A 15828-nucleotide genomic window follows, 5' to 3' on the forward strand; every position below is an offset into this window, starting at 1 on the left:
CATACTCTTTATTTGTAAGTGTTCTTGTGGAATAAATGTCCAGAAGATCTGAATACTTCACAGACATTCAGGTGTTTATCCTCACCACACCTCTGTGAGAAATGTAAGTTATTTTTGTGTGGCTGTGGTGAGGCACTGGAATGGGTTGCCCAAGGAAGTTGTGAATGCTTTATCCCTGGCGGTGTTCAAGGCCAGGTTGGATGGAGTCTTGGATGACATGGTTTAGTGTGAGGTGTCCGTGCCCATGGCAGGGGGTTGGAGCTAGATGATCTTAAGGTCCTTTCCAACCCAAACCATTCTATGATTCAGACCAGGCATTCAGGTAACATCAGTTGTCAGTTTATAGAAGTCAGAGTATGAATCACAACTGAAGATAGCATTAGGTCTGTTAAGGGTCGCTTTTACAATAGTAGTTACCAAGAAATGCTTGATCAGAATGCAGGTATATAACACACTTTATCTTCCAACCATTCTTTGCAGTCCTGATGACTGACTTTGTAACAGGAGTTGTAGACACTAAATCTTGTTTAATATTGCTATAAATCTGCCTCTTCTTCTGCCTTTCCCACTCAAGCTAACTTGCCCAAATGTATTCCTTACAAACTGGAGTTTCTAATCAGTAGCCTTTTTCTTACCCATCAGAGCTTGTGCAAAGTTGAGGTGACCGTGCCATCTTCAGTGCACTTACAAAGTACTGCAGTGCTCTAAATTAACAGTTTTAAAGGCCTAAAAAGGCTTTGAATTCAACTTCTCCATTATCCTGTATAACACCTTGTTCCATGGTGTGGAGCTTATGTGAGTTTGTCTCAGATATATCTCACAGAGCCATGAAGTCTGAGGATACCAAGAGATGGTACTTTGCTCCAGTAGTTAATTACTTGCAGTGATAAAACCTCCCCCTCGCTGTGTTAAGCTGTTCACATTAGCTGTTGAGAAAAGGTTATATACATCTAACAGTTCAACAATGTCAGGCTATCTCTCATGAAAAACAACAGAAGGAAGGAATTTGGGTGGAGACACAGCAAACACAGACTCTTTTACTGCTGCAGATTTCAGTAATTTTAAGTACATGCATCCTAATCCAAAATATGCACCATCAAGAGGAGAGGTGGACTCAGTCTTCTTGAGACACATTTATAAACTGCACAAGATAGCCTTTCTGGGAAAGTTCCTCCACAGCTGTTGGCAAAAGGTTCTTATTCCTGTGGAGAACAGCTTCTAATAACTTTAGCTTACTACTGAAAGCCTAATCACTTGTACTGAAGCAAAATCAAACATAGTAAAACACAGATGTGTTCTAGCTGTGTCTGCTGCAGTTGATATTCTCACCTGGTTCCACATTTTGCCAATAAATATACGCTAGTTTCCAGATTGCCACAGAAATAGTCTCCATCACTATCCAGTCATCAGTGTCTCGAAGTTTCTGATGCTGCATGGAAAATGGGTTTGCAGAATGATCCTTTACAAGGCAGACAGGGAAGTCTGTGCCCCGCCTTAGGGGCAGAAGCTACGTGAATGCAAGTGATCTAGAACAAAGGTTCCTTAGATCTCATCGGGACACCCTGAGATCAGCCTATAAGGAAGGGAAGCCCTAAAACTGAACAAATCCATAATTCAGTTGGGGCCATCAGCATGTAGAGGTTAGTATAAGCCATTTTTCTACAATGAAGTGTGCTTAGCTGGATTAGAATGCATGTACTTACAATTACTGAAAGTCTGCAGTAGTGAAGGAGTCTGTGGTTGCTGTGTCTCTGCCTAAATTCCTTTCTTCTGTTGTTTTTCATGAGGGATGGCATGACATTATTAAACTGTTAGATGTGTATAACCTCTTGCATGCCAAAGTGTGATTTATGAGTAAGTGGGAAGCCGACATAGGGTATATTAACAACTTTTTTTAAGAGACTGGATGAAAATGCACCTTTGCAAAGCATAAATGAGTTATATTGGTAACATTTCCTCGTATGCCTCCAAGAACTACTCTATAAAACTACAGTGTACAGCAAGATACATCCATGCCTTTTGAATTCATTGGTTTCAGCAAATATTTAAATTCAGTTAACCTCAAACCATTAGTTAAGTATTTAGTATCTTCAGAGCCTTTTACTGAAAGCAATAGCTGGGATTCTTCTGTTGCAGTGTTACACAGCAGTGGTAAGAGAGTACCTAAGCAGTTGGTTGCAAGTTACAGATCTATAGGTTTCACTTCAGATTAAGTGAATGGCTTCAGGGTATCTGCAGATGCCCATCTAGCTTTATTCAGAGCTTTTGTGGTCTTGATGCTCTGTTTTTCATGGTGCTGAGAATTTTTAGGGAGATATGTAAGTAAAACTGGCATATTTTTCCTTGCGGAAGCTATTCTTGCTATCCCTATGTGTGCTTAGACATTAAAAATTGATGTTTCTAACTGCCAGTTTTACAAAATCTGTTCTATTATGCAACCAAAGCAAGAAAATTACACAAAATTTCCTGTTGGGTGCTTAGCTAACTTTTTTTTTTTCTCGTCCAAATACAAGAGTTAGACTCCTAACTAAGCATAGGAGTATCTTCACTTTCAGGGCTGTGCTTAATTCCCATAACTGGAAAGAGGCTGGTAGGTCATCATAATATGTATGTACTTTATGATACATAATATATAAGTGTACACGATTGAGTGCTAGGTATTCTTTTCTGTCTCAATAGCCCGTTTCTTTGCGCAGTGGTACCCAAAGATAGTATGGTCTTTCTTTGAAGGGAAAAAAAAAATCAGAAACATATCCAGCAATAAATATTTCAGTTTCAGATTCATTTGAGGAAACATCAGAGAGAAAGAAAATAAGATCCCAGAGGTCTTTCTCTGCTCTCATATGTTAGCAGCCTGACACTATTACACTGCTGCGTCTTGTCATTCGTACTGCCTTTGCAATTCTAAGTTTCTATTTCTGGAATTCATTTCTAACAGTATAACTTCCAAAGCAAAAGAGTTTGCCATACAGGATTTCAGCAGGGCTGATAGATGAGATACGTGCTGGTTACACAGAGATTATACACTTGGAGGAAGAAAAAATCAGTGTTGTCAGTTGGAACCAGGTAATTTTCTTTGTGGAAGAGTGTTTCTAGGACCACAGCAGTACATACAGTCAGCAAAGTATTTTGAAATAGGCTATTAGTAGTGATAGCGTCTATTTTTTGGTAATTGTTAGAGAATGTCACAACAATGAGATTCTTAAAATACAGTCTGGTTCAGGACCATCTGTCCAACAGCTTTGGAATATGTGCAACACAAATTCTGTGCTGGAATAGATGATTAAAACCAACCAGAACAAAACTGAACCATTTGTTGTGTTGGCTATTACCATATGTCAAGGAAGCAAAATACAACTGGGTGAACCTTATCCCTGTTCTTGATGCAGCTGTTTTCTGGGGAGAAAATACTGGTGTTGGTGTGGAATATGTATGATTTTTAGATTCATCCAAAATATCTGCCTGGAGGGTTTTACACAGCCTCCCGCAATCTGCCAGAATAATTGGGTTTTGAATCAGAAGACAATTAAAAACTGTGAAAATGAATGTTTTCAAGACCTGCCTAAAAGGAAAAAATATGTGTTTAAATTGAATGTTTATGTAATATATCTAGGCAGTTTTGGAAACTATCTTACACTCTTTATCTCTTCAGTACAACAAGAGAATGTAGTTCAGTGCGTATAGCCCTATGTGACATAAAGCTTTACAGAGAAGAATATCCATGCAGAAATTGGTGGAAAATAAATCAGCTACTGAACTTGCTAATAGGAATAAGGGCTTATATATGCCAACGAAAATGCATCTGGAATAACGTCAGAGGCTTTCATTTGTAGCTGTTGAGCCAGAATTAATGGGATACTTGTAGATTGGTTTGTGTTTCATTGGCTTCACAGGGACAGATCGTAATGGACTTTATGTCTGCCTTCAGAACAAAATGAGTAAACTTTGAAATCGGTGCCTGGGGATTTTTTGTCTTCACAACTCATGGTCCTTGGGAGTTCTGCAACTAGAAAGCCCTGCTTAGAATCTGAACATTATATACAAGAGTTTTACTAAGTTACTACAGGTAAAGTTAACCCATGAGGGAAGGAAATGCTTTGAAGTGGGGAAAAATACAAGATTAGCTCTCCTGTAGAAAAAGAGTGGTCTAAAAGCAAAGATTCATAGAAAGATAAAATAGGTATCTAGGACAAGTGACATACATTGGGTACGGAATGCCATGTCTGTGTGATTAAATGAATGGATCTCTTTTTCAGAGGAGTCTTGCCACTCAAGTCAGGCTGAGCAAGTGCTTAGCTCCTTAGCAAAACCAGCAGATCACTTAATTTAAGTTGCATGAATCCTTATTTAGAAGCCAGCTCATGCTGCAAATTCAGGTTGTAAAACTTGCAATTTCATTATATAATAATTTGTAAATCGTAAATCAGAAGATCATCGTGGTTTGGCTTTATGTTACCTCACAAGAAGCAGTGAGTTTTTTCATATCCCTGCCGTATTACTTAAATTCCTTACCAGTTTCCTTATGCTTTTTCTCACATCCCAGAGAGTTACCTGGAATGTGAAAAATAATCAGTTTTTTACTTTCTTTCAGATTTCCAGGCTTTTGGTCTGAAGAAAGGAATGTTCTTCAATCCAGACCCTTATCTGAAGATTTCCATCCAGCCAGGAAAGCATAGCATCTTCCCAGCACTCCCTCATCATGGACAGGAGAAGAGATCTAAGATCATGTGTAATACTGTTAACCCAGTCTGGCAAGGAGAGGTAAGCACTTTTGAGTGTTGAGCTGACTTTTCTTATTACAAGAAATAACTCTAGCAGTATCCTTCTGGGTTTTTCTTAGGGTTTATTTTAATTCCTTTCTTGGCTAAACAGTTGTTGACCCAACTGTGCTTGATGCATTTCATGACTTCTCGTCTTAACGCAAAAGGCTTATACCTAGTTACAAAGATGATTGATATGTTAAAACTTGCAGTATAGGTTGTCCTTTATGGCTGTAATTTATGAAGTTGTTAATTATTGAAGGCAAGCATAAAACAGAGTTGAAAAATATGCTTGGATTGCCTGAAAGGCTGCTGCTAAGTTGGCATGGTGTTCTTACACTGAGAGGAGACGTTATATAAAGCAGAACAAGTACAGCAAGCAAAAGAAAAGAATCTATGTGGTTGAAAAGTGTCAGTGGCAGTATAAATTAAAAGCAACTTTGGCACATTTGCCCATCACCTTGAAGAAATACTCTCTAGTCTGCTGCTTCTTGTTGGAAGGGCTTAGGAGGTATTAATGAGATCTGAGAGTTCAATTGCTGCCTGCTGTTTTTAAATTACACACAGAATGGCAACAGGCAGCAAAGAATAAGGAATCACTTTGGAATTAAAGGCGCCTGACATAATGGGTGTGATTTACTGGCATTCTCTGTCAGACCAACATCTTCACTGCAGGAAAGAGTAAAAGTAAATAAATAGACTAAATAGATTTATTCAAATCAAAATGCAAATTGTAAAGTGGTTTAGGGATAATTAGGTCAAGCTGTATAGACATGGCACTGTAAGTGGGAGGAAAAAGACAGCAGAAATGTCACTGAATTCTCTACCTGGAGGAGGATGTTCAAGAAGCTGGGTACCACATCAGAATATGTGACAGGTGAGCCTAGGGGGGAGTTTATGTGGAAGGGGGTAGAACTTTGAATGTCTGAAAAAAACGCCTTCTAACAGGACTTAATTAAGTGGAAGCCCCTGTCATGAGGCATCCACCAAGCCATAACTACTCTGTGGCTCCAAGCATCAGAAGTATCTGGCTGAGGAGTCCCAGGCCAAGCTGAGGAGCTGGAACTGACATGGAAGATCAGGGAGTTGGCAGAGATCTTTCAGCGAAGTGCAAAAGACACAAGCCTAGAGGCGGGCAGGCATGGAGGGGAAATCTGCTGTATGTGTGTGTCATGCTCAGTACGGGTGATTGTGGGAGCTGGCAGCAAGTGTGGATGCCAGGAGTTAACACTCAGAGGACGACACAGGATATGAATGTGGACCCACCATTCTGTATCAGCCAGAGTTAACTGCTGAGATGGCACACAGGCTCTCCTTATCCAAAGAAAATAGGCTTTTTAGAATTGCACAATAGTCAGAAAGTCTTCTCTCAACAAAGACAACCCCCAGTCGATATAATTTGTTCTCATTTCAAGGTCCTTTTGCACTGCTGGAAGGTAAAATAACCAAAGAGTAAGAATTTGGCCCTGATAAAATGTCAAGGGCATCTGCTCTTCAGGCTATGTGTGATGGCTGAGTCTGTGGGCTGACACTTCTTTTCCAGTAGAGCTCAGCAGTGAGAAAAGGAGAAACAATAAAATGGCCTAATTATGGTCATCACAAAGCAGAAGAGCACAGCTGGCTTCCAGCTTCTCTCTTCACCCCCTGGTTTTCCTGGTTGCACGAAAGCACAGTGCTTCTCCCTATCTCTTGTCAGCCTCTTTGTGGCTAAGGAATCTAAAACAGCCAACGTGTTCTCCTTCTGCATTCTCTTCAGCTAATGCTGAGATGTTTAACTGCATGCATTTGTGTTGCAGTCTGTGCACATCAGCTACTCTGAAGTCTTTGTTACTGAAAACCCACCTTGGTTTCTATTGTACAGAGCACCCTTGGCCTGATCTTCTTCAACTTTGTCCCTTTATGGGACAAGGGGAAAAGGAAGACTGTAAGCTATTGCTGAATCATGGTGGTAGCTATTCTTCTGTCTACCCTTTTCACTGATGGAAGTGAATATATGAAGGGAAAAATACTGAGAAATCATTGCCATTCCATTAAATAGATCAGTTGCTAGCTGTTTTCCTCAAAAGGTATTTTAGGCAATATATTATTTCAGAAGGGTGATTCTTTCCTAAGGTTCTGTGTCACCATATGTAAATAGAAGGAGGGGAGGAAAATTGGGTTTTTGGGGGGGAGGGAGGAGGGGTGGTTTTGATGGTTTTTGTTGGGGTTTTTGTTTGTTTCTCAGTTAAATTACATTCTTAATTGGTTTTGGCTGCTAAACGTGACAAAAATCTGGAATAGGGAAATAAAACTATCGAAATAACCATGAGACCTCAGGCAATTTTTCATCTGTCTCATGTAATGTTGATGATCATAAATTCACAGGCTGTTCAAATACGGTTCAGCAGAAGTTACCCTGACTTAGAGCTATTCTTCCATTGCTCTGTTTTGCAATACAAGAGGACATAAGGAAATGGAAATTTCTCTCTAATTGAGGAGTAGCATGTGATATCAGCAACTTATGTACTGTTAAGTGAGTGAGTTCCTGGACAGCACATGGCACTGCATAGCTTGACTGTAAACCCTTAGGTTAAGCAGACATTATGCTGGCAGTCCAAAGAGCATAAAGAGCCTAGTGGGTGAGTTGTCCTATCATGCTGATTTGACTTAAAATGCAAAGGAAGTGCCCACTTCCCAAGTCTTGTCCGTCTAGTAGAATTTGAGACGGGTGAATGTTGATCATCTCTTCTAATATTGATATTAGAAAAATAATGTCACTATCCCATTTTGATTCATATTGAGACAATGTGTCTGCTGTCACGTTCTTTGGAAGAAGCTCCTTTTAAGGAGATTAATTTGTCAGGAAGCAGTAAAGGGACAGAGAGTTCAGACAAGCAATAGAGTTCATTGGGGACCATAAGCAACCAAGCAAAGTGATTTAAAAAGTAGTTCACACACCTCCAGCTGGTTAGGAAATTCTCTGTGTGGTTTTGCAGATAAGTACTTAAAGCCTCTGGACTTTCCCTTAGACATTCTTGAACTGTGACAGTTCGATCTAACTGCTGCTTCAGTTGCTGTTCATTCACTAGTGAGTGGATTGAGAGCTTCAAGGGATGGCCAGTGAGACGACTATAAAATAGGCCGTCACAACTATCCAGCATAGTTAAAGCAGTTAGGAAGTGTCACCTGTTAAATGATGCATTGAATTTCAACTCCAGTAATTCTAGGTCTGGAAGAGTAGATTGCTTTAAAGTGGGAGCCCAGTACTAGGATAAAAACGATCTCAACTCCCTGCAGCTTCGCTGTTTGTTTCCTTGCCTCAGCCTTTGCAAATCCTGTTAAATTATAGCTGGTGCACAAAAATAGGGCTGCTTATCACTCTGAAGATAGCTACGTTTCGCTGGTGAATTAATTGATGTGTATAAGCAGAGGTGTTCAGTACTCTGTTGCAAGAGCACTTGACAAATGGTAGTTAATGTGTCAGATCTCATAAACAGAATTACAGTATTTTCATGGGTGTAACTTGCACTCTCTGCACCTCAGATAATCCACAACCTTTTAGAAATATAGCACCTGATTCCCACATAACCTGTCTCTTCAGATTACCAGTACAAAAGCAGATGAAGGAAGCTGGCAGAGGCTTGAATGCCTGAAGAAGTTAGTCTGGGGAAAGAGGGTTTCTCTAGCACAGGCCATCATCAGTGATGGGTTTGGATGCTGCCTGCAAGAATGACAGCTGACTGAGTGCTGGTTTGTAAGTGCTTTTGCTGTGATGAAGATTTGCAAGTCATTGATTCTGTGATCATAAACGCTGGACTGGTGCATGATGGACTGAAAGACACTTTGTCAAAGTAGCCATATCATGCTATATGGGGTTTATGGTAGCATTCTGCTTCTCTTTAGGCTTTATGTTGGCTGATAGGATGGGTACTACCTGTTGTAGCACAAACCTACAGTGATACAGGTAGGGGATACTTCATAAAAGGTGAGTCTTTCCAGAACAAAGCTAAACTAGTAAGGATGCTTAAATGTATTTGAATCAATGGTATGAATTTAACCTAAAGTAGGTTATATTTGATCCAATTTTGATCTAATATTCAGAGCACTAGATGCTGACAGTCCTGCTCACAGGATGATTGAATGATTTCACCAGAAGTCCTAAAGAAAAAAGGAACATCACACTGATTGAACTACTTATTTATTGTTTAACTTAGGTATCTTTTTCTTCCTTTTACTGCTAAATACAAAAGAATCAGCTGCATAAATTGGAGGCCTTTATACCTAAGCATAAATGCAATATAGGTGCAGTGAAAGCCAGAATTAAGCGCGAGAGCGCGAATTAAGTATGAATTTGCCAAAGGTGTCACTGGGACTGAGTGGACCCTTGTGGGTGGTAGCTTCACTTCTATCATTTCTGCACACATGGCCAGGTAAAGTGTAAAACATAGCTTGATTACTCAGAAAAGCTGTGATTTTACAGCTGTAGTTATTTTAATATCTGGTGATGATTGAAGTGTGAAAGCCCAAGACAACTTCAGTTTCTCCAGGAATTAGTTATGGTGTGAAAAAATTGTCTAAGTTTTTTGTTTAATATGTTATTCTTCTGAAATGCTTTTTAATTGCAACTTCTGCATCCCAGCAGACTATCATTCTTGCTAACCTTCTATCTGAGTGCTCATGAGAGTGCTCAAATATGCTCTATGCTGAGCTAGTAAGAGATGAAGAAGAACCCTGACTCTTTAAGCAGTGTTTGCACTTGATTTATCCAGAAGTTCTTTTCAATTTCTAATGTTTTAGGGCTGAAATTTGCCATTAATAGAGTGAGAGACATCTTGCAAAACTATGTAAGCCATCAGAGAGAATTCATGATGAGTGTTGTGCAATATGTGAAATAGACAGCAAAGACTTTTTTTATTCCTTGTTTTCAGTACAGAGGAAATCTGAGGGATTAGTGATTCTGAGTTCTGAGGGAGCAGTCTAGGAAGCCAATTTGCTGAAGGCACTATCCAACTTTGAAGAAGTTCATTAGAAAGGATTGAATTTGACTTTAGTAGAACACCACATATTGTGCATTCCTCTTAGTGCACAGAAAAAGCAAACAAACTAACATTGTGCCATGCATAAGGTGCTGCATTGGATCTGGCACCTTGTACTCAATGCTGAATTCCAGGATGCTCTCAGGGGACGCTTAGGCCTGTCCCAACTTTTAGGAGCAGTGGGACTCTGTGCTTGACACTTCTGACTATAATATTTTGTATTGCCATAGAGAAGCACTGTAGTAAGTTTAAGAACCTGGAATTCCCTCTGATCTTACCCTGTTGTTCATATGAGTAGCGTTATATGGGGGAGAAGAGATACGTAGAGAAGGTTTTTGAATGGGGATACAGATGGAGAGTGGTGAGTACATTAGAAGTGTAGTTGTTTCAATAAAGTATTTGAAACAAAAAGCCACTAATGAAATATTCAGCTGAAAGACTAAATCTGTCTTCATCCATCAAATGTAATTTACAGCCTTATAAGATTTGCTTCAGCTTGTATCATCCCTGTGGTATGATGGATATCTCAAATAAATTTTATTTTAATTCTGTAGCTTATTCAGCTCCAAATCAAGAGCCTAGCTCTTCCTATCACCAACGTATTAATTTATCTACCTTTCACCACTTATTATGCTGACTATTGTTAAAGAACTTGACTTGCACTTAACTTGTCTAATTGGTGCTTATAGGCATACTGTGTTCATTTTAACATTTTCCTTGATAGTGTTACTGAGAGCTGATCACGGTGATCTGCCCATATTCAGGGATGTAAATAACATTGGTAAAAATAAAGCACAGAAATTCATCATCATCATTAGTTGGCTTTCTGTGAAAACTCATCTAGAGCTCTGGAAATGGTTCTGTTATCTTGTAAGTGGATATTGATGTATTCTGCCAGGTCAGCATAAGCACATGCCTTCGTTCTTTGCCATATGTAAGTTGTGTATTAAACCCCCACAAGATCTGTTCACATTAAGAAAATCAATCACCTCTGTCTGTAAAACTGTTGCTGGGTCTGGAAGCAAACAGGCCCTGAAAAGCAGATTAATGTCTGAAACTTATTCAGTGGTGTTTACTACAGTGTTTTCAGATCTTGCTTGAAGATGGCAGCAATAGTGTAAAATCAGATTTGCATTTAGGTCACTGAGATGGTGTGAGACAATGAATGTGTTAGCAGGATATAGGTAGCTTTGATTCTGATTAGTGTCCCTGTGAGAGTGAATCTGTAGGAGGTGGCTGTATAAAATCTGTGTAAATAAAAGGAGAATCCTAATGACTTACTACCAACTAGAGCCAGAACTGATGATACCCTGCTAGCCCAAGAAGACTTAGTATGTAGATGTGATTCTCTCCATTCTTGCTTTTCCCTTTCCCTCCCTTCTCTGTATTTCTATAATTAAGTAGAAATAATTACTTATGGCTTGTTGATTGCCTGAGAAAATACCAACTAAAGCTTTTCCTTTGGCAGGGGCGTTTTAAGGCTGTATCTGGTACAGATTTTTCAGTGTCTAGTAAGATGTGCTATAATGATGCAGATTTTCTCTTAGCGAGGAATTAATAGAGTCTCTGTCTCCTGTTCTACTACTCCTATCTTTTCATTAGGTGTGTAGGATTAAAGCAATTCTTGGATCTCCTGCCACTCTGACAAATGGGATAGCCATTGACAGATGGCTAAACTGGGGACAGTAGAGAGATGCAATGACTTTGCTTCTAGATCAAGTCCATTTCCTATCTATCGTAGTTCCAGATGGGTGCAAGAACACCTCAAAAAATAAAATAATTGAAGAAGATACTGGGAAAATAATACAAATACTGATTTCTTTAGATCATAGCTCTTAATGATTCAGTGGGTCCATCTACAATACTGTTTTCATGCCATTCAAGAGAGCAGTTTCAAGGCAGATCTCCTGTTCTACCCAGGAAAGACACCACTCAGCAGTCTTAAAGTGTGTGAACTGAATTACTGTCAGTGAAAACTATCCCAAGAGACGTGCTTCAGGAGTGCACTAGACACCTTTGAGATGATAATGGGAGTTCAGCCCAGGGCACCAGCTTAGAGTTACTTGATAGGAAAACCCTTGCAACATGTCTGGATGTGGTAGTCAGGTGCACAGCACCAGCTGCTTTGCTCTCCAGATCCATTCACGTTGTACCACGTGTCTTCCTGTTGCAGACATGGCCAGTGTATTTCAAGGATCAGGAAACACCAGTCTCCCCAAGGTCCCCTTACCACTGCTCCTGACACCTGCTGTTTTCATCCAGTATGTCAGGGATGTTCAATCATCCTTTGTCTTCAGACTTTCTGCATACAGCTTCCTTTTAGGAATCCACCTGACAGATAACCATTTCTTGCACAGTCCTAAGACATTTGTAGAGGAAAATGAAAACGTCTTCCCCTCTGGAGCTCAGCACTCAGAGCTTGCTTACACTCGCTTCCAAAGCCTTAAATTTGGGGGTCTTCCAGATCAGACACAGGGGCAGCTGGTTGACCACCTCATCCTTCTAGTGGTGCTCCTCACTGTGAGGGTGTCCAAGATCTCCACTCATCTATATCTAACCTATAAAGAGGAGCCCTCTCATCCCTAGCTGGTAAGGACCAGACAGTGGGATATATCACATGGACAAGATGGCATCTGAGACTATTTTGAGGGCCAGGCACCCTGTGAGAAACAGGTTGTTCCTAATGGTAATTTCTTGGCAGTTGTGTTGAGGCAATCTGCCATCTCTTCAGTGGAGTGTGCTGTGTCATGTATCATCTCAAGTTTTAAGAGTCATTTTGTACCAAGCAGTAGTTGATGTGATATGCAGGGTAATGCACTGTGACAAATGCAGCATTGTAGGTAATTACTGGTTTGGGCTAATCAGAGAATAGAGATTTAACTTACTGTTTCTTAGCTGTTCATCTGCTGCCTGCTGTAGATCATACATAAATTTTGGTTCCAGTTATACCTTGAAAGAGTTTCCTCCCCCCCCCTTTTATATAATGCATTTTACTTGGATTTCAGTTAGGGATCAAGTAAAGACATCAAGTTCTAGCCATCACTTAAAATTTTTGTGGATTGTTCTTCCCACATGTCCTGTTTTCTGCTGTTACCCAAATAAATACAGAATTGGTCATTATACAAAGTCTTTTCCTTGGGTGGGGCTTTAGCCGTGAAACTATAGTTGTTTTGGTAGATGACTTTGCAAATATGTTGAAATCCATTGCTTCCTTTGAGTGGTTTTGTATTCAAGTACAAACAAAGCCTCAGACGAAATCACAAACCACATCCATGCAGCCATTGTCAAGTTTGGTGGAGCTCTGGACAACTGGAGAGGTTAAAGCTTTTGAAACATCAGAATATAAACACTGCCAGAAATTACATGTTCACTTTGTTCTTTGAGACAAAAAGCCCATTTATGTAAACTTCAGTACACCCTTCTACATGCAGTTAGTCTCACTGTAAACTTTAGTCTCTTTGGATTTCAGCAGGTTCCAGGAAGTTCTTGACCAGTCATGCAAAGTTTGCACTAATGGTGGTGATTGAAGGAACTTACTTTTTTGTGGCAAAAAAACCTAAAACCAATGAACAAGCCCCCAAAATGAGCTGTGACCCAGTGAAAATATGCAGCTTGCAGATTGCTGTCTTAGATTGGGAAGGAAAATGCATGGTAGCCAATGCTAGCTGCAAAACATGAGAGAATGCAGCTTCAAGGAGCGACTGCCAGAAAAATTGAAAGTTTTGTTAAAATAAGATATTTGAGCTCATTTGAGCTGAAGTTCTTGTATTCTTGTTTTTCTCTGCAACCATAAAGTGATACCATGACTACTGTGTTAGGATAACTATATTGAAGATGACCATGAAACACAGGGTCCTTTCTCTTCCAGGTACAATAGTAAAGGCTAAGGCTTTGAACAGTGTAAATGCAGCCGGTGTTTCATGGCTAAGTTATGGGGGCTGGCACCTGTCTGAAGAGAAGGAGATGTGGGTTTGATGGAGGTTTGCTTCCACATCCAAACACAACGGTCCCATCTTTAAATATCACCAGAGCCTGCATGTTTTCAAAAGTGATTGGTGGTTTTGAAAATGTATTTAAAAGCTTCTGAGTTCTCAAACCGAGGTGTTCCACTGGGATCCATCTTTCAAAGGGCCAGAGGCCTGTGTGTTCTTCAAACAAGTATCCCTTTGGGCTGCTGAGTGTGGATGGCCTGAGCCTGAGGCATCTACAGTCGGGGTTTGCCTTAGAACAATCTTGCCCATTACTACATGACAGCAACAGCAGGAGCAAGTGTTTAGGTAGTGGAAAACTGAATTATGTAAAATTATCAGTATTTTACAAGCTGTCTCCAAACCCATTTCACTGAGTTCACTTTTGATCTCAAACTGCAGTTGTTTTCAAATGGCAAAACCTTTGAGCTTCACCACAGAACGCTTCTGGTTTTAATGGCTTAATTGCAGTTCCAAAATGCTGCTGGTTTATGCATCAGAACAGCCTCCCTAAAGAACCATTTAGGAACTGTGATCATGGACAAGAGGCTGGTCACAGGGCAGTCTCATGTGTCCTCACATGCAGTGTGGTTGGCAGGTGATGAAATCAGAACAAAGTTTGATTTTACAGGTTGCATGGAATATCCTGGCGTTTGTACATCTGAGAGCCACTGCTGTTCAAGGGAAAAATGATATTTCCTTTGGCTGATGCCAGACGCCTTGCTTTGTGCATTCATACTCACTGCTCAGGTGCTGAGAATTACTCTGGAAAATGTCAGTGTGTTTCTTGTGCAAGGAAGGAGCTGTCAGGCTTGGTTCTACCTGATTCTGTGGAAACAAACACACAAGCAGAGTCTGATTTGCTTCAGAGCTGTACAACAAGACAAAATACTAATAACATAGGAAGGTGCAGATCATTAACCTACGTTTTACTTTCCACTTATGAACAGTTCAGCCTCCACCTGTGTGTGTGCATGCTCTACCCCACAGAGACTTTTTTTACAGTAGAGGTGTCAACAAAAGAGTAGTGGAGAATTCATTAAATGGCAAATTGCTGTACTTTACAATACCCTTGTTCAGTTAAAAGTTAATTCCCTTCTGGTTTCATTGTAAGTGTCATGAAATGGCAGTTATCAGAGGGTTTTTTAGCAGGTGAAACAGTAATGGTAATGTAACTTACTTTTATAAAGCAACTTTCAATATACTTGGGGAACTAATGTTCTCCCTTTTGTTAGGTTTATCTTCTTAAGGTATAGAAGAAAATAAGAATTAACACTTTTGCTGTTACTTAAATTGTATTTCTCTGATGATTTGCATTTTTGCAGGGCCTGATTAACAGAGTATCCAGCTCACTGGTTTCACTTGAAGCTGTTTGAACTGAGCATTTCTGAAAATTAGATCATGATTCAATAGAGCAAGCAATTTAGGGTTTAACTCGGGCCTCAATAACCCGGAGCATGAGTCTGTTGGGAAGATTGTTTTTGGCAGCGGGAAAGCTAGAAAATCCTTTCATCCATCTTAATATTCACTTACTACAGAAGTTGTCTTCCAGTTCAATACTGACCTTTCTGTGAGGTGAACAGCAATCTTACAGCTTTGCTACTATTGTGCAACACAGCAGAGATGTGCTTTCTTTGAATAATGATATCCTAGTACTAGCAGATCTGTTTGGAAAAACGATTGTGACCTATGTCACCAGCTCCAAATGTGTGCTGGATTGAGCCAGTCTTAGAGATACCAAGGCCAAGTTATCTGATACATTTGCTTTTCACAGTTTTCACTAACCAGAGCTTTGCTTTCCCTCTGGGGAGATCCCAGCATCTCCAGGTGCCCTAATCCTCCCAGGTTTAGAACCTGTACACATGGATTTCCTTTCTCCTGCAACCTAAAATATCACCCTCCTTGTTCCTACCTCAGCTTTGCATGCACACAGTCTCTAAAAGCTTACTGAAATATTACTAACAAATAAAAATCGATCTTTTTAAAACCAGATTGGCTAAGGTGGTGGACACATGTTTCAAAGCACTTGGTGGCAGCAACAGTTTTAGATGGTGCCATTCCTATCTTCCCCGTATTGTTTGTTCC

General features: G+C 40.0%; 1 protein-coding gene across 9 annotated transcripts in view; it reads left to right on the forward strand.

Annotated features, from left to right (window-relative positions):
- The window catches only part of HECW1 (HECT, C2 and WW domain containing E3 ubiquitin protein ligase 1), a 245356-nt gene that overhangs the window by 154035 nt on the left and 75493 nt on the right, over positions 1-15828 (forward strand). For all 9 annotated transcript variants that reach the window (XR_009728710.1, XM_061374940.1, XM_061374938.1 and 6 more), the window contains one exon: positions 4592-4761. Coding sequence is in view for 8 of the 9 variants with exons in the window: in XM_061374940.1 (XP_061230924.1) it covers positions 4592-4761 (170 nt within the window). In the remaining variant the exon portion in view is untranslated. The remainder of the gene's footprint in view (positions 1-4591; positions 4762-15828) is intronic.

This window comes from Neopsephotus bourkii, unplaced genomic scaffold (assembly GCF_033783945.1).
Source record: "Neopsephotus bourkii isolate Nb327-2 ecotype Australia unplaced genomic scaffold, CSIRO-AGI_Nbou_v1 NB_1655, whole genome shotgun sequence".
NCBI classification, from domain to species: domain Eukaryota; kingdom Metazoa; phylum Chordata; class Aves; order Psittaciformes; family Psittacidae; genus Neopsephotus; species Neopsephotus bourkii.